The sequence below is a fragment of the Maylandia zebra genome, linkage group LG13 (assembly GCF_041146795.1).
Source record: "Maylandia zebra isolate NMK-2024a linkage group LG13, Mzebra_GT3a, whole genome shotgun sequence".
Lineage (NCBI taxonomy): Eukaryota > Metazoa > Chordata > Actinopteri > Cichliformes > Cichlidae > Maylandia > Maylandia zebra.
The window spans coordinates 14,886,948-14,904,335 of NC_135179.1; the positions used below are offsets into that span (position 1 = coordinate 14,886,948).

At 42.2% G+C, this 17,388-nt stretch overlaps 1 protein-coding gene across 8 annotated transcripts in view; it reads right to left on the minus strand.

The window, feature by feature from the left end:
- Positions 1 to 17,388, minus strand: part of LOC101481351 (early B cell factor 3) — a 67,713-nt gene that overhangs the window by 48,938 nt on the left and 1,387 nt on the right. For all 8 annotated transcript variants that reach the window (XM_004551537.5, XM_076891618.1, XM_076891617.1 and 5 more), the window contains exons 3-6: positions 17,228 to 17,291; positions 16,892 to 16,947; positions 14,922 to 14,995; positions 13,175 to 13,243 (exon numbers count right to left, since the gene is read on the minus strand). In XM_004551537.5, coding sequence (XP_004551594.1) covers positions 13,175 to 13,243; positions 14,922 to 14,995; positions 16,892 to 16,947; positions 17,228 to 17,291 — 263 coding nt within the window. The remainder of the gene's footprint in view (positions 1 to 13,174; positions 13,244 to 14,921; positions 14,996 to 16,891; positions 16,948 to 17,227; positions 17,292 to 17,388) is intronic.

Here is a 17,388-nt window from a genome sequence, read left to right on the forward strand (position 1 = left end):
GCGTGTGTGTGTGTGAGGGCAGCTTAACGAGGGTGGTTCATTTGACAGGCAATTAGTTTGCGGAGCTGCTATTGACAGCCCCTGTGCTTGTGTTTGTTCAACAGCTCTGGGTGAGTTCCACGCTCCCTGGGCTACGTGACAAAGCACCTCCGACAGGGAGCTCCTGATCTCCACCGGGGCTCGGAGGCTCACACTGTGAGGGGGGTGGATATGTGACAGCCTAGCAGAGAGAAGAGAGGAGAGAGAAGGGGGAGAGATACAAAACCCACAAGGGTCTATTAGGGGGTTGTTGCAAGTTAATGTAGCTACAACACACTTTTTGTGTTGTATTTTGAAAGGCCTGAGCAATGATGTTGTCATTTGTTGTTTGATTGCGGGGATAGCGGAGGGTAATCTTAGGAGACGCACAGGCTCTCACACTACATGCACACACATAAAAATGCAGAAAGAGAGGAGACGAGGAGGTGGGGGGAAAGCTTGAGGGAGATGGAGGAGAGGAAAAATATAACAAGATCCAAACACTCTTTTATCCTCGAAAATCCCATATTCTAATGCAAGGGCCCATCCCTCTTTTAGTTGCAACCGTTTCGTTTGTAGAGCCAAGCTCCAATCAATATCATTATTTTCACAGAGGATCGAAGTGCCTTCACCGAGTTAATGGGGGATTGAGGTGGTAAACGTTTACCCTCTCACTGTCAGCAGAGCAGTGGTCCATAGTGGGCCCAGATGACAGCACTGGCCCCACTGTGGACACACTATGTGGAGATGTCCTGTGGGTAGACAGGCTGCATGGACTGTCAACCGCCTGCCATGCCCTAGATGGCCTAACATATCAGCCACTTGAGTTAGAGCAGCAGCATGGGCTCTGACTTCTGCTGGAGCTAACAGAAACAAAACGGCCAGTGCAGGCAGCAGCACTACTGCACCGCTTGACACTGTTATTGTTGATACGAGGAAAACCGAAATTACACTTTGCTTTTCCTTGATTTATTTTATGATTGGAGACAGCACTGATGTAGTTAAGCAAAATATTAACATGTATTAGTTTTAGGACAGCACTCAATGCTGTTTGTGACTACGGATCAGCTGTTCTGTCGGATTTTTGAGAAATGAGGACTAATCTGCAGCTGGCAACAGCAAAGCAAATTCTCTTGTATAGCAGCATATGCTAAATAGCTCTTCAAGCGCGCAGATGCATTGCTGTAAAATACTTCTCATGTCTGCGTATCTGCATCTCCCAGATGGGTCCCAAGCTGTGCCAAACTGCATCTCATCAACTGCTATGAACTATGGCATCACATGACCACAGGAGATATGTGGAGTCCTATTCTGTCTTGCCTTGGCACAACGTGGTCAAGCGATGCATCATCGGTGAGCACACACTTTGTCAAAAAATGGGACGAAGGTGAAGGAAAAAAGGGAGGCAAGGGAGAGACGTGCCTTTTCTGCTCAAACTGTCGAAGTTCTGTTCAGTGAGCAGAAGAAAAGAACAAGACTTTTGTCTATTTTTTTTTCCACTTAAGAAAAAAAAACGACTAATCAGCAGAGTTTGAGTTGATTCGGGTTTGCACGAGGGTGTGACAGAGCAGTGAAAGATTTCATGGGACGTTGCCCCATGATTCATTGAGTTATTGGTTTCCGCCCTGTTTTAATCGCTGACGTGCCCGAGCCAAAAAATCTCGGAGGATTCCGGAGAGTTCTTTTCTCCACCATTCAGCAGAATGGAATTTGGTCTGCAAGTGCCTCACGTCATTCGAGGCGTCCTTCACAGTTTCGGGGGCCCTAATTCAAACCACATGGAGGCCAGCGTCCGGTTACGGACCTCTGCGAGAGAAAAAAAAAGGACATATTCCCATTGGCTGCATCAGGGCGGGAAATGGAGTGTCTTGATGGAAAAAGATAACAAACAGATCTAAGTGGGAGTCACAACACAGCCTAAGCACAAACATATTCACATGCATAAATATACATACACATGTACGTACACGAGGACATATACAAATATACATGCATATACACAAATACACACACAGACTGTGAAACATACACTTGGGCCTGCAAAAGCTGTTTGCTTGACATGATGGAAGAATGAGCAGCAGGCTCTGTAATATTGCTCCTATTCTTCATTGACAAGCATATATATATTTTGCTGTTCCCAACTGACTTTGCAGCGCTGAACTCCATTTATGAATTATCTGACATATTTCCTGCTATTTTTTTGACAGGAGTACTCAGAGGAAATTTCAAGGCACCTTTCTCCTGACAAGTAGAAATATCAATATTTGAATAAATTGCAGATTTGGATCTCCTCACATGGATGCTCTCCAGCAAGAGTGTGTGTGTGTGTATACGACGGCATGAATGTGTGTTTGTGGATGTGTGTTTTGCATGTGTGTCTGTGTTTGTGTGTGAGTGAAGGGAATGGGAAGGGGTTTGTTTCATTCTGTTACCACGGTCTTATCCCCCTGAGCCCGCAGGCAGAAATCTGTATGCAGCATTTCATTAGGAGGGAGCTCGACTGAGTGACATGTGAAGCACACCTCGCCGTCGACCTGATGAAGTTTACTTCTCTCAAACGACAAAAAGCCACTTTGTAGACTAGCCTTTTTTCCACTGAGGAAGAGAGGGGGTGATGGCTGAGCACCAATAAAAGAATCATGAATGCTGTTTCACAGAATGACAGGCCTATCTGTACACAAATATTTCTCTTCGAGAAAAATGTAAGCTTCAGAGCTTTTTTTTTTCTCCTCCCCTCTTTTTAAAGTAGATTTGACTTGATAGAAGTGACAGTGTTCAAAATATGATCACCTAAATTCTAAGCCTTGTAGAAAAAAAGGTTGACAAGAAGCACAAAAGGGAGGCTAGAAACCGATTGTTCTTATCTTACAAAAGTGGCAAGTTTTATGTGAGGAAAACAGCATTTCACCCAGTGAACTAAATAATTTACAAACAAATACACCGTTGTCCTACAACCTTGATAAATACACACTCTGTGTATAAGAGGTCAATGTCAAGCATCCATAACACTCAGTGCTGTCTTCTTAAAGCTCCTGGTGTTACGTATGAGAGACTTCTGCCTATCTGTCTCACTCTGTTTAGCTGCAGTAGCTGCCATGCTGTCTGCATGTCTCCTGCTGCCGCTGATAGATCACTCTCCTGCCCACCCCTTCAACTTACCCCTCCTCTCTGCACCCCGCCATCATTTCAGGGAGCTTGAGAAATGGCTTAGCCATGTGAGGTTACTCAGGTACCAAACAGGCTGTGACCCTTTGACCCCCAGATCTGACCTTCCTGACCTGAACCTCATACTTTCTCCCTCTCCCCCCCCAAAAAACAAAAACAAATCTAATGCACCTTAGCTGCTCAAAGAAAATCGCAAAGCTTTATATCAACGTGGAGCTTTGACAATCATCTGTCCACATGACCTGCGATTTCTCCAACAGGGTCTGCTTGACACTTACAATAGAGAGGTGACGGCACGCAGGTTGTCCATCTCTCGTCTCGCCTGCCCTTATCTCCTCTCCTCTCCATCTCTCTCCGCCTTGTGTGCACAACTTAATAACCAAGCAAGGGGTAGATTCCCATTATGGAAACCCTGGAAAATGGCCCGGACATTTTCCCCCATATCTGGGATCTCCATCTGGAGGACGCACTCTCGCTCTCGCTGCCCCCCTTGTCCAATCTCTGTGTGTGTTCTGGTGAGCCTACGCTGCAGAGATGGCTTTCACTCTCCACTGGCTACAATGAGATTGGCGCACCAGGTTGACTCTATTCGACTCGACAACCCATTTCAATAACGTAACAAAACAGAACAGAGTGGTGATGCTGAATAAAACATTTTTGAGGGGTGCCCAGGGGGCAGTGTGGAGGTCTTAAATGATCTAAATCTGTAAAATTTTGAAACACTTTAGCAGACACATACATTTATGTAGCTATAATCTAAAATAGTGTCAACTTAAGAATAGCAGGTGATTCTTGCTAGCCTGAGCTGTATGTCAGTACGGCTCTTCTCCAATCAGGCTTCATAGCTAGACTATGCGGTTAATAGACTAATAAAGATTACACTGAGGTCAGCAAGTCACTAATCCCTGGCATTATTAGTAAAAACAAAGCCTACAGCTTTGCACTATGCACCTTATCCCATCTGAGTGCCTATGCACGTGCATAAAGTCCGAACATAATATGTGTGACTTAAACCATACAATGAGAAGAGAAAATAAATATGCTAAGAGCAGCAGGGGTGGACCAGGCCGGGCCTCTGTGGACCTATGTCATCGCTCCCTCTGGTCTCAGCTACACTCCCCACCCGAGCGAAAGGTTCAGTGATTACGGAGGCTCAACTTCCCTCTAAGAAAGCAAACCGGAGCTGCAGTCCAAACAAGGCCGAGCCAGCAGCGAGGGAGCACTGCTGCACCAGGCAGCTCGGGTTTACCGTCGCCTCCGACCTGGCTGGCCCCGGGGCTTGCATTAGTCCCCAGCCCAGCCTCCCTAGGACAAACAAACAACCACCACTTACACAGTCAGACGAGCAGTGAGGCAGGGAGAGCTGGTGCCACCAGCACTGTGTGGAGGGGAACCTGACCCAATTGGATTTGCTTTATCACCCCATATAATGACTCCCAGACTGGCCTGTTCCAGTGGTCGAAAATAAAAGATTACAAAAAATATCTGCCTGCTTGCCATTCTGAGTTTGGCCCAAAATGGGCAGCTCCCCCAAAACAGATGGGGAGGCATCTCAAAAATGTTCTCTGCCTCTGGGGACATGTGGTTTTCCCCATCATTATATAACTGTAAACTCCTGGATGTCAGAGATTGGGGATAATAACTTTCAGATGTTGGCAGCCCGGGCCAAAGCTGGGACCTGCTGGATGGGAACAGTTATTTGGCAGAGAAGAGGAAGTCCGAGAGATTAGGACTAAGATGTGACAGGGAGGAAAGTGGATCTGGATGGAGCTCAATAGGTCCTGTTAGTCTGTTCCAGTGTGTTCGGTGTTGTATTGGGTCCTAATGATGACCGTGTGGAAGGCAGGGGCCCAGCGTGTGTGTGCGGGTGGGATAGAGAATGAGACATGAATTAATATCAAACCGCAGGAAATCATGTCATCGTGTTAACACGCTGAAATCAAGCTCAAGCGATCCACCACTTTTAGCATTCCATTTCAATTTTCTGAAAGATTTGATATGACAGTTTTAGCACTCCCCACTGCAGTGCAGATGTGCCACTAATTCAGAAACAGACACACCTCCTTCAATAAATGAGTCCTTATAGAAGTGTCATCCTGTTAAACCATTTTTATTGGTTTGTCTCACATGAGCAGGAGAGGATCATTGTTCACTGCAGACGTGGTTGCCGGTTGCTGGCGTGGTCAAGGTTTGGTCACTTAAACTCGCACTCCTCTAATGAAATGAAACATCTCTTCATATATATTTTTTAATATATTCCAGCTGGTCGCTGCATGGTAGAAAGAACAGCCCTGTTTTTCTTCTTTTTAAATTTTTTCCCCCCCCCCTTTACTTTAAAGTATCGATCGCAGTGCTGAACAAGCAGAGGAGTGTTTTTTATTGTAAATCAATACTGATCGATCTGCAGCCTGGGTGTTGAATATGGATCAATATCACACCAGGCTGTGGAGGAGATCTGATTTCAATTGGCAAGAGAAGCCCACAGCAGGTTTCCATCAAGCGGTAATTCAAGACATGGGAACATAAGTCAGATGGATTGATATAGACTAGCCAGGACCTTTCTTGCCACTGAACCAGCACAAGGAAATTTCTGTCATATATCATTAACGCAGTTGGGGCAGGCAGTAAAAAAAAAGATGGGGAGCAGAGTACCTCAGTGACCCTCAATGAAGAGCTTTGGTCAAACACTAAAAAAATATGCCATTATTACTGTGAACTTTATGATTTTTATAAATAAAACCCAGAATAGAAAAACAACTGAAACAGTAAAAGCTGAATATCTACTCTCTGTGCACACACACACACCACAGTGTGGTCATATTCTGCAGAACTCCTGGTACTGATTATGCAGAGGTCAAGCTGAGATGCATACTGTAAGCTGTTATTAATTTACTGAACAAATGTCCTGCAGGAAAATCTGGTGCATGGTGAAATGTTTTTAGTACACTTATCACGGGGTCGATCTTTATTAAACCTGCACATTTGTTTAATTTACCACAGAAATGAGACACAAAATATCATTTAACAGCGCGCGTGTGTTGCAGAGGAGCATCGAGCATGTGTGTATGGTAAAAAAGCTGGTCACCTGGTTCATTCATCACTTGTTTGTGATTCCTGAACAGAGAGGCACTGTTCCAAATGACAGCATTGTAAAACAATAAAAACAGAGCTATAGTTAGAAATAACTTGTCACTTTTAATAAATGACACTGGTTCAGGGTTCTTTCTCTGGGGCTTCTCCTCCGATACATCCCAGGCACCCCTGGGGCCAACAGAGCAGCCAGCAGACCAGCTCGTTTCCCCGAGGTAACTGATGACCCTATCCCTGAATTCCCCCCATCTTTGTCCTGTGACCTCACACCAGCGGGAGCAGGACCATGTCCGATGAAATCTTCAGACTGCTTCCCATCCTAATCTAGCCTGTGTCACACTACAAATTGCTACATTCAGAAAATGGAAAAAGATTGCGGCGGTGGTGGAGGGAGGGACTGACAGAGGTAGGGAAAAAAGGAAGGATGGGCAGGGAGGGGGAGCAGAGGAGTGTGCATCGACAACCAGTCCCCTAAGAAAAATACTTGAGGAAAGAACGACTCGGGAGATCCCAACATGGAATCACATCTCAGCGAACATATTGATCTGATTTACAAAACCTCCACTCTAATGCGAAACAAATGGCGTGGGCGTGAACTGGTACTTAACCATAAAACCCCAGCATTACTCCGTCTCCGATGAAATACCACATATATCCCTCACCAGGGCCTAATGTGCTGTTTTACGGCCAGATACGACTGAGGTTGACCCAACAGTTTGTTTGACAATTAGGGGAAACCTAATAAGGATTGAATGGGAGTAAGAACATGCCAAGAGAAAGAAAGGAGACTCTTTTTCAACTGAAAAAATAGCACAAAAAAGGAAAAAGAAAAAAAAACACACACACATAGGTCTGAGTGACCTAAATGTGATTCACAGAATCGGGAGCTGTTCGACAAAGATCTTGCGTCATTAATGCTTTAAGGAACCAAACAACATCATCACAACAGCTACAAAGTTTAATTATAAAGGAGAGCTGCTAAATATTTGAGAAAGAGTGGCATGTTTTATTTACCTCAGATTTAATTTCAATAATGTAGGATTTTCACCACGGTGGCTTATTGCAGCAGTGTGTTGGGGAACAGTGAATAAATCTCGATAGAGTGTTTTCGCTCATAATATCAAAATAAATGATCGCTCCGCAGCTGGACATGAAAACTATGGAAAAACAAGTCGGCGAATAAAGATGGCAAACTTTAACAACATATAAAGACATACACCAAAAAAAACAAAAAAACAAGTGAATAAATAAATATAAAATCTTTGATAACCTTTTCTTACTCCTCTTCGGCTTGTGTGTGTGTGTGTGTGTGTGTGTGTGTGTGTGTGTGTGTGTGTGTGTGTGTGTGTGTGTGTGTGTGTAACTGTGTGTAACTGTGTGTATACAAGGTCCAGTGTTGCTCTTGGCCCAGCATTCATCCCATCACCCCAGCTCTGGCCTTGTTTCTGTCAGCAGTGAACCAGGGGAGTAAAAAGTGGAGGGGGTGGGTGGTTCGGGCAGCTAGAGAAGGAGAGAGGAAGAGAAGGAAAGAGGGAAAGAGAAGGGGGGTGGGGTTGGAGGGGGGGAGGGGTTGTCTCAATGGACAGATGGACTGCTCTTTCTCAACACATGTGGAACCATGTTTCGTCTTTCACTGCCGTCAAGCTGGAGCCGAATCCGTCGCTCTGTTGGCCCGCGCCACTTTCGTACTGCACACCTCTCTCTTTAGCACAGCACACACACACACACACGCGAGTGTGTGCACACACTCAGAGATGCAGGTACACACACAAAACACATGCACACACGCCACACAAACATCTCCGTCTTTCTCTGCACACATGTTAAAGTCATCACCCCTGCTCAGCGCTAGTAAAACACAACACCCCCGGCTTCTCTGCTGTTGTCAAGTCTTGCCATTAGCTGATGCCACTGGGGAATCCTACCCTAGTGAGGTGGGTCTCCCTCGGGAACGTCAGGCACCACGTTACATTCAGCCGCCACTCATGTGAACCCAAACATGTGAGCATAATTTGGAAAATATCATTTATACTGTGCGTCTTTGTACGTGTCTTGACATTTACAAACTGCGATAAAACCGACATGAGGGAGGAGGGAATAGAAAACAGGGCGAGTATAATTTGAGGTAATGTTTTGCTTAGTGAACAGTATTACCCAATCCTGGATGTTGGAGCACTGGGAAGGAGGTTCTGGCTCTGGGGCTGCAGAGAGGGTCTGGGTTTCATTTCTCGGCAAGTGCAAGCCAAAGGAGGGCTGCCAAGTACAGCTTTCACTCTCAACACTTCCTGCTCTTCCTACTCTGGCTCGGGAGGAGACAGGCTTCACTCAAACATCACGTCGACTTAGGCAGGGGTGGCCAGTTTATTCTCCCATTTCTCAATGGGCGTGAAAAACTCACATCTGTCACACGAATTACACCAAACACAGCCATAAATCCAACAGCAAGATGGATATTTTATTAAGCCGCAAATAATAAGACATTTGCAGGTGTTTGCATGCGTGTGTAAATATAATAACAGAGCATTTCCTATACATGTTAACAGCTTTAAATGACTCACTGTAAAATCTAAAGATCCCACAGCTCAGTGGTATAATGTTAAAAAGAGAAATAAAAGTAACACCTGCAGCAATCAACTCTAAATCAAAACAACAGTGACCCTATCCACTGCATCATTTTCATTATGGATGGTGGGATGGTGTTAGATTAACACTACCTACCGAGTGCCATCTTAATTGCCCCTCTGCAGATGCAGTGAAAACATGTCATTTAGGCACTTCATAAACAGACTTCTCTTTGCAGGTTATCAAGTCAGCCGCTCAGTGAAAACACACCCTCTTTTCCAATGCTGATGTGCAATTAAAATGGTTTTAGAAATCCTCTTTGACAGTCCAGGGCTTAGCCAAAAATGTAAATGACATTAAAGGAGACAATGAATTTAATTTTGTTTAATGTCCCCTTTCGCTGATTCTCATTTACATCACATTTCCACATAAAGGGCTGACCTTATAAATACTGGCATTTGTTCAGCTTTTGGAGGTAATCACGGTTTTGCACAAACCAGATGGGAGCGCACAAATTTTCCGATTTGTTTCTTAGAAGGCCGAGGGAACCACATGCGAGACGTTCTAAGGCTGCGGTCTTTTGTTTCTGGTAAACAACTTGACAACAAGTCAAGTGCACTCTGGGAAATGACCTCGTAGGTGTTCCACAAATGAACGATAACGCAAAGTCATTTAGAAAATACAGGCTCACTAATGAGGGACATAACAGAAAGCTAAGCAAAATCCACATTAGGCAAAAATTTAATTGCATTAACACACGAACAGGTGCGGTGAGGCCTTTATAAATGAGCTAAATGAATAAAAGCCTCCCACAGCACAACCATGTGTGCTGACCAAAAAAAAAAGAGAGAGAAAGAAAGAGACAAGGGGAAAAATAAGGGGAAAAAACAAGTCAATGTCATGAATTATTCAGTGGCTGGGCTGCACTCCAAAGGTCAGTGCTCTTTGACCTTTGTGACAGGAAGTGAAAGGGAGGGCCGTAGCCGCTGGAATAAATGAAGCTGACATGTTTAGATATGGTCCAGAATCTGTTGGTGAATGGCAGCGTAAACTCACACACCTTAAAAAAAATCCAAATTCATACACACATTTGCCGCTTGTCTGTTTCAATGCTACTTGCATAAATTGCTCGAGATCCCTGTGTAAAATGTGACCTTTGAACCCTGACAGTCAGAATGAGTCATTTTCTCTCCTCTTTCAACAACATGTGCCGTCTTATTACAAAATCCATGTGTAAGCCGGAACAATGTATCTAATCTTTCACACAAGAGAGGACAAAGTCAATATGCAAGAGAGTGAAGGCAGATACCCAACCAGAGGAGTCACCGTAAATTGAGTTATGTTTGGCTATATGTGTACTGTAAATGGGAAAACCATCTAATCAGATATTGGGTGCCTCATCACTATATTTCTAAAGACTTAAATTACCAGTTAAATCAGCCTACACTCCCACTTACTTTAAAGGACCATTAACTTATAAATGTGACAACTGTAGCACTGCTGGATTTATAAATGAGACATAGCAAAGTGTACAGCTATGCGATCATAGCAACAATGCTACAATTAGTGGCTGTTTCCTTTATTTAACAAGCACGGACTGACTTACTTTTTTTTTTTTTTTAGTTTCTGGTTTGATGTCTGAAGAAAGGAAAAAGAGTGCTCATGCTCTTAACAGTGAATCGACTTTTTTGTAGAGCAAAATACAAACTGACTTTTGCAAAAGACACTGAAACTTTAGTAGCACATATAAACCCACCCAAATGCAGCAAAAATAGGGCCTTTCTTCATCCAAAAATTAATATGAATTATGCAAGGGCATCAAATGTAAGTGCTGAAATATTTAAAGACCAAGCAGTGCTGAAACTTTGTGACAGCTGTTGGGCCTATATCTAACCAACTTTTTTTTTTTTTTTTAAGAGAATCCTTCCTCTTCAAAAATCTGAGTGAAAATCTGTATCAAAACTCTGAGAGAAAATAGGGTAAACAGATGTCTGGCTTGACCGCAGGAAAATAGGACACATTTGGAATGATAAGTTTCCCAAACTCCGTTGGATATGCCAGATCCATGGGAATGCCAGTTAATGTCTTGCTAGATGCCAGCTAGCTGTGTGCGCTTTCCCCTCTTACCATCTGGGAAAATGTTACAGAGAATGAACGCCATCAATGATTCACTCCAAATCTGTTTCTTAAGGTTCGGCCATGCTACTGTTTCTCTGGGAAATGTGGCAGTGCTAGCTGGTTTTCATACTGTAATTGTAGACAGATGAGACGTGCCTGATTCAACAATCAAACCTCTCCTCTAGGTTTATGTCACTCAACTATGTTCTACTCAATTGGAAATAATCAGTTTCTGCCAGCAGCGACCGCAGCACAGGTGCCTGTAATGATGTGCATGAGAAAATGACAGATGTAACAGAAATGGCTGTAAAACATGGAAGCTTTAACAGAAAAGCTTACCCATATGCACAGCGGGAAAAGTCAAGTAATTGCAGTAAATAAGCTTACATAGCAAGCCTACAGTGTGCTCTGGCCGTGTCCGTAACTCTTGCTAAACCCTGCAACCTTTCACAAGCACCCCTCTCTGCGAGCCTCCTTCAGTCACTGGGAACCTGTGTGGGTCTGTTAGGGTGAGCTGACGGGCTCATAGTTACGACATGGAGACAATGGGAGGGTCTAATGAGGAACATATGCTTTTGTGTTTCAACAGAGCTGCTCATTGTGCAAGGAAAGGGATACTCTACTCCTATTCAGACTCGTCACAATGAAAATCCGAGCCCTCCCTGAGCCAGTTGAGCTTACAATATCCATCCGCTTCTTTCTTCCCTGTTCTTTTTTTCCCACCCCTCTTCTTGACTTTAATTCTCCATGCATTCATTTTGCTTATTGTACTTAAGTTACATGTTTTGTCCCGCAGATTGAAGAACAATGGCGTGCGAAACTCTAAACAGTAAAAGGCAGCAGAGCAGCACAAAGCAAACATGAAAGCGGCGGAAATCAGGAGACGTAGACGTCTCAAGTTATATGTTAATGTTTGCACTATCGCTGTCACTATTGTAAGGAACAAATGCACCTGACTAATGAATTAAGAAATCCTTGCAATCCGGCGAGAAAAAAAAAGGAAAAAGCTATACTCTTACGATGCCCTAAAAAAACCCTCAATAGTTTTCTTGCATTGAGATACATTCAGCCACAGCAACAGCATGAACGACATACAAGCAGCACGCGTGTGTGTTTGAGGATGTGCATGCGTGTGTGTGGGTCTCTGTCTGTCTGCGTTTGTGTCCTTGTCTGAGTGTGCATCTGTGTTTATCTACATGTGTGTCTTTGTGAGCTTGACTTCAGACAGCAGTAGCTCTGGTAATCCATCCAGGCTCCCAGGGCAGCCAGCTCCTACTTCCTGATGCATGAGAAGCCGCTGGAGTGGAGTGGCAGCAACAACTGCTCAGCCCTATTTGATTACTAATAAGAGAGTTGTCCCCTCTGTCAGATACCAGGCATTCTCCACTAAGCAAACAGTGATTCCAGCTAGTCAAACATTAGCATTGCTGTCTCTCCCTACTACGTGGTGAGAGTTACATTGAGATCGACGCTCAAACTACACCCCCTACCTCACCTCTATAGCCACCGAACACACATAAGCACATAAGCGCGCACACCCTCGTACCACCAACCTAAACATATTCACATTGACCAAGACCTATAGTTTCACAGTGTGAGGGAAAATGTCAACACCTGGAAGAAGGCCATTTATTCTCCCACTTTATAAAGTGATGAAGGTAATATAAAAGTGGCAGATAACTAGCCTGAAGGTGCAGAACAAAACAGCAGACATAAAATGTTTATCCCTCCTAAAACAAAGCTTTAATGGCACCTAGCTCACAGCTAACTTGAACGAAGGAAACAGTCAATGAAAAACAACTATTGACAGTGTAAGCATCACTGTCATAAACAAAGAAAGGAAGCCAGCCAAATAAATGCGAAGTTGCCTAAGCTAATTAGGTGTATTCCCAGCATGATCCTCTAGTGATTGAACCACCTGTGACTGAACAAACCCTATCCAGGTGGTGACCGCCCCTCAGTGCACAGGTACTTGGGAAAGACACCCCTCAGCCACTCACACAGAGTCACCCACAGTTCCCACACTGTGGGCTGTAAGATGCAAGTCAGCCCAACTGGGCCGTCTGGTACAGCGGGAGGGGACTAATTTGTTCACTAGCTCATCCATGTGCCTGCTCATCCACTCAGTCACTCATGCATTTAGTCAGTCTGACGCTCACTCATTCACTTACTCATTCCCTGTTCGCAAACACAGAAAAGGAAAAAGCTGCACACGGCCTACCTGTCAATGATCACTGGGTCTGAGGGAGTCTCGTTCCTGTTTCCACAGCTTTTCTTGTCACAGCATCGGCTACAAAAACATAGAAAAGTGTGTTACAGGGCAAGCGATACTTTGCACAATAAATACAAATAAATAAATAATGCACAAAAAAAAAAAAACATGCATGTATTACGCGTATCTGAGTGCTTTTGATATGGGGGGTAAAAATTACCATGAGATTTCCTTCACTCAATCTATCCTTTCCATTGATGCTGATGGCTGATAAAAATGGTGAAAACAACATGTTGTGTTGTTTGGCTTAGTGTTGGAGGGGAGGGGAGTGGGGATTGGGCCAGGAGGCAGGGGAGTCACTTTTCACAGCTTCAGCTTTTGTTTACCTCTAATTGCCAAGCTGCTATTTCTGAGGGAGATGCAAGGTGCCACCCTCAACCAATATTTCTGCGGGGCATTTATCAATTATGGCCTCAAAAGCACTAATCTATCTTCCACCACATGTTTCAACCATCTCCTCCCTAAGCCTATAGCTAGCTGCCTTTCACTTCTTTGATTGGGACTGGAATAAAAAAAAAAAACAGCAAAAATAAACAAATACATCATCCCAGCTTCCATTTGAAATGAAAACATATAAACATATGTGAATAAGATTGATTTATGCCATATGGTGCAGAAAGGGAAAACAAAGATTTTGTGCAAAGCTACTGTCAGTCAAGCACACGCTATTTAAATATCCCTGATTTACATGACTTTCTAGAAGCAATAATAAAAAAGTGTTTTATGGCTGCAAAGTACTGAGAAAAAATATATAATTCAAAAACTAGTTTATTACACGGCTAAAATAAAATATGCTTTAATTAGATAATATATCAAAAGAATATTCTCATTATGTATATCTTCTTATGTGATAATAGGCAGCAGTTGTAGTAGTTGTTTTATTCAGCAGCAAAATGCACTTCCCTTTGGAAAAAAAAATATATTACCTCTCGAGCACGACCATATTCAATGTGTCACAAATAAGTGATGGATGCTTGTATAAATTGAGCGTGAGTGATGAGTTTATGCATGGAAAAAGACAAATCATTCTCAGCTCTCATGCTGCACTTGCTCTCAACCAGTAACTTGAACAATGCACCGGTGCAACAAAGGAGCGGTTAACCGACAGTATCCGAATTCAATGTTCACAAAGCTCATGCTGAGCTCAACAATAACAACAAAAGGCGTTTTTCCTTTTAGTATCAATGACACCGCTGAATAGCAGCGCAATATGAGTGGAGATTTATGTGGTTAAATGACACTAAAAGGCTTGCTGATCATTGTTGACAGGTGGGATCAACTGAGAATTGAGTACAAAAAAAAAAAAGATGCATAGCATGCAGCATTAATGCATAACAGAAGACACATTGTCCCTGGCATGCTGATATATAATTCTTAAAATATAAAAACAAACTAAAAGATTAAAAAAAACAAAACCACAACTTATGTACTTTGTCACTGAGTGTTTATTACACATTCAGTTCCCCTTCACTGGAAAAGACAGTTCATTTTCACTGTCATATTCATATCAAAGTTGAATCACATCATATCAAAGTTAGAAATGACAGCAGCTCTCTCTCGCTCTGTGGCTGCTGAAGGACCACAGGACAGTTTTGGCTCGCTGCATCACATCATGAGTGTCAAAACTTATTGAAGGGGAGGGAATTACTTTTTGCTTGAATCTGCAAAATGGACAGAGCAGGAAAATAACGCTTACCTGCACATAATTTCATGAGTAAGAAGAACTCTGCACATTTCTGGATTCTTGTCTTGACCCTCATAAACTATGGCCTTTGAAACAAAATGAGATGGAAATAAAGTGAAAACACAGCCGTCGTTTTCAACACACACATCAAGAAAACTCTTGAACTGGCAAATAATTAGGCTACTGTTTAACAAAATAAATCAGGGCATGAACACACGTGATGTTAGAGCAACACAATATAACAGATGAGACCAAATACTGAATAGGAAATGTGGTTCAAATAATCCCAGCATTCCCCTGTGCTGTAAATTATACTGATTTCTATAAACATAAATGACTGTCTAAATTTAACTATTAAAAAATGCACAAATATCAACTGCTTCTACATTTTTGTGGCAGCAATAGTAAAAATTTATATAAAAATAAAAGTAGCAATCCATATATTTAATAATAATCATAAACTGTATTTTTTATTAATCTGGATAATATGTGGCACAGACAGACAGAGGAAGAGAGAGAGGGGGGGAGACAGAGGGATTTTCATAAGGAGAGATCCAATAGAAGTGTCATCAATATGCTTATAATCTGGGGATATTTGGGGGAAAGTGTTAATGGGCAATCTGTTGTTTATTTTGAGCCGCTAACAATGATCTTTCTGTGGATAAAAAGCGGTGTCTGGCGGTACGGTTGAGTAATTTTTGAGCATTGGCTGAAACAGATGGCGTGGAGCTATCAGTTCTGCCGCTCTTCTCTCCCTCCCTCGATCCCTCCCTCCTTCTACCATTTCTAAGGATAGACACTTTACTCCCTCGTACGCTGAACCGGCACCGAGTGTAAATGCAAAGCAAAGCAACAAATTATAAAGAAAATATTGCACATAATGCCAAAAAAATCTACATATATATATATATATATAAAAACCTGATAGGTTGCATTTAATTTTTACGTTCTGTTTGCCTAGAATGAAATTTGTATTTTTTGCCCCTGACTCTCTTTATGCCAACAGGAAAGAATGACTTTGAAAAAGTGACATATCTGAACCAGGTCGCATCACTCTCTCTCGCTTCTAAAAGCTGTCCTACTTGACCTGCTGTGGGGTTTTTTTCCTCCCCTCTCTTCTTTTTTTCGGGGGAACCAGGCGATTATCTATATTGGTTTGATTTATGTGGCTATTTGCAGCTGTAGAAACAGAAATCCATAAATTGCTTGTTCTGCGTCATTGACTCGGATCATTCGCACAGGAATGTTGTCTGTGACCAGTGGTCCAGGCTTCACGGCTCTATTCAGGAGGCTGAGGCTCTAGCTAAATCCTCTGTTTAATAATAAAACACGATATGGAGAGACGAAAGCGTGGCGTCTAATTTTATTTTCCCTAATCATAATTAAGTTCGGTAATCTAAAAAAAAAACAAAAAAAATACTCATAAGCATTTTTGGGGGTTTATTTTTACGCTATGAAAGCCATTCACGTGTTTACACCTGAGCAGAATTTTTTAAATGTCTATTTTTATAAATATAACATTTAAAGCAATTTAAAAAAAAAAAAATGTTTAGACCGTCACCTCTGACTCTTTGCAGGAAAAGTCAAATCGGATCATATGGAGCAGAGGTAGTGTTTAAATTTTAATGCTGGACAAACTGAACCTACAAAAAAAAAGACTCAACTCTGGCGAAGAGAAATTGACTTTAGGGTCTTGCAATATGATATGGTCAAACGTAAACAGTCAAAATGGAAGTTGTCTCTTCTGATTCCATCTGTAATTTGATTTTTATTTTGTGCCACAACTGCATTTTGCAAGCAGATTTTTTTTCTTTTTTTTTTTTTTAGAAAACCGAGAAGTGTGTCTATGTATCTCAGGGGTGACGATTTACACGCCATGTTAAGATTTTGTTTGGCTTTTTTTAAATGTTTTTTTCCTCCCCCACTTGTGAACCGTAGAGTTTGCACTGTGCGCAGAAACAAGTGTAACAGCAGCAGCTTACCTGCTTCGTCATGGAATCGATTAACCGTATGTAAAGATCCTGTTCTGTTCTGACGCCTGGGGAGAGAAAAAGAGGAGCACTTTTACATTTTTAAGGAATTGTGGGTAATGAATTTATGAAAATAAATAATAATAAAACCCTCAAAAAAAGAGAAAAAAGAATAAAAAACTTTTCATTAAAATCTAAGAGTTCAGATAGTGATTATAATTTTATAATATTATTATTATTATTATTATTATTATTATTATTATTATTACATGTGGTTTTACGCACACAGACAAACTCACTGATAGATTTTCACATGTTTTTAAAAATATTAAAGACAGTTTCACTCACCGTTACTGTACAATAACTGTAGTTTGTAATGTATCCCATTGTTAGTTTTTTCACTGGTTGGTTCCTGCAGAAAACAACAGTTTGTGAAAATCAGCAATCAGAAAAACAACTGCCCATCACCACCACATGTCTATGCGTTTAAAAATAAATTCAGAGTTTTG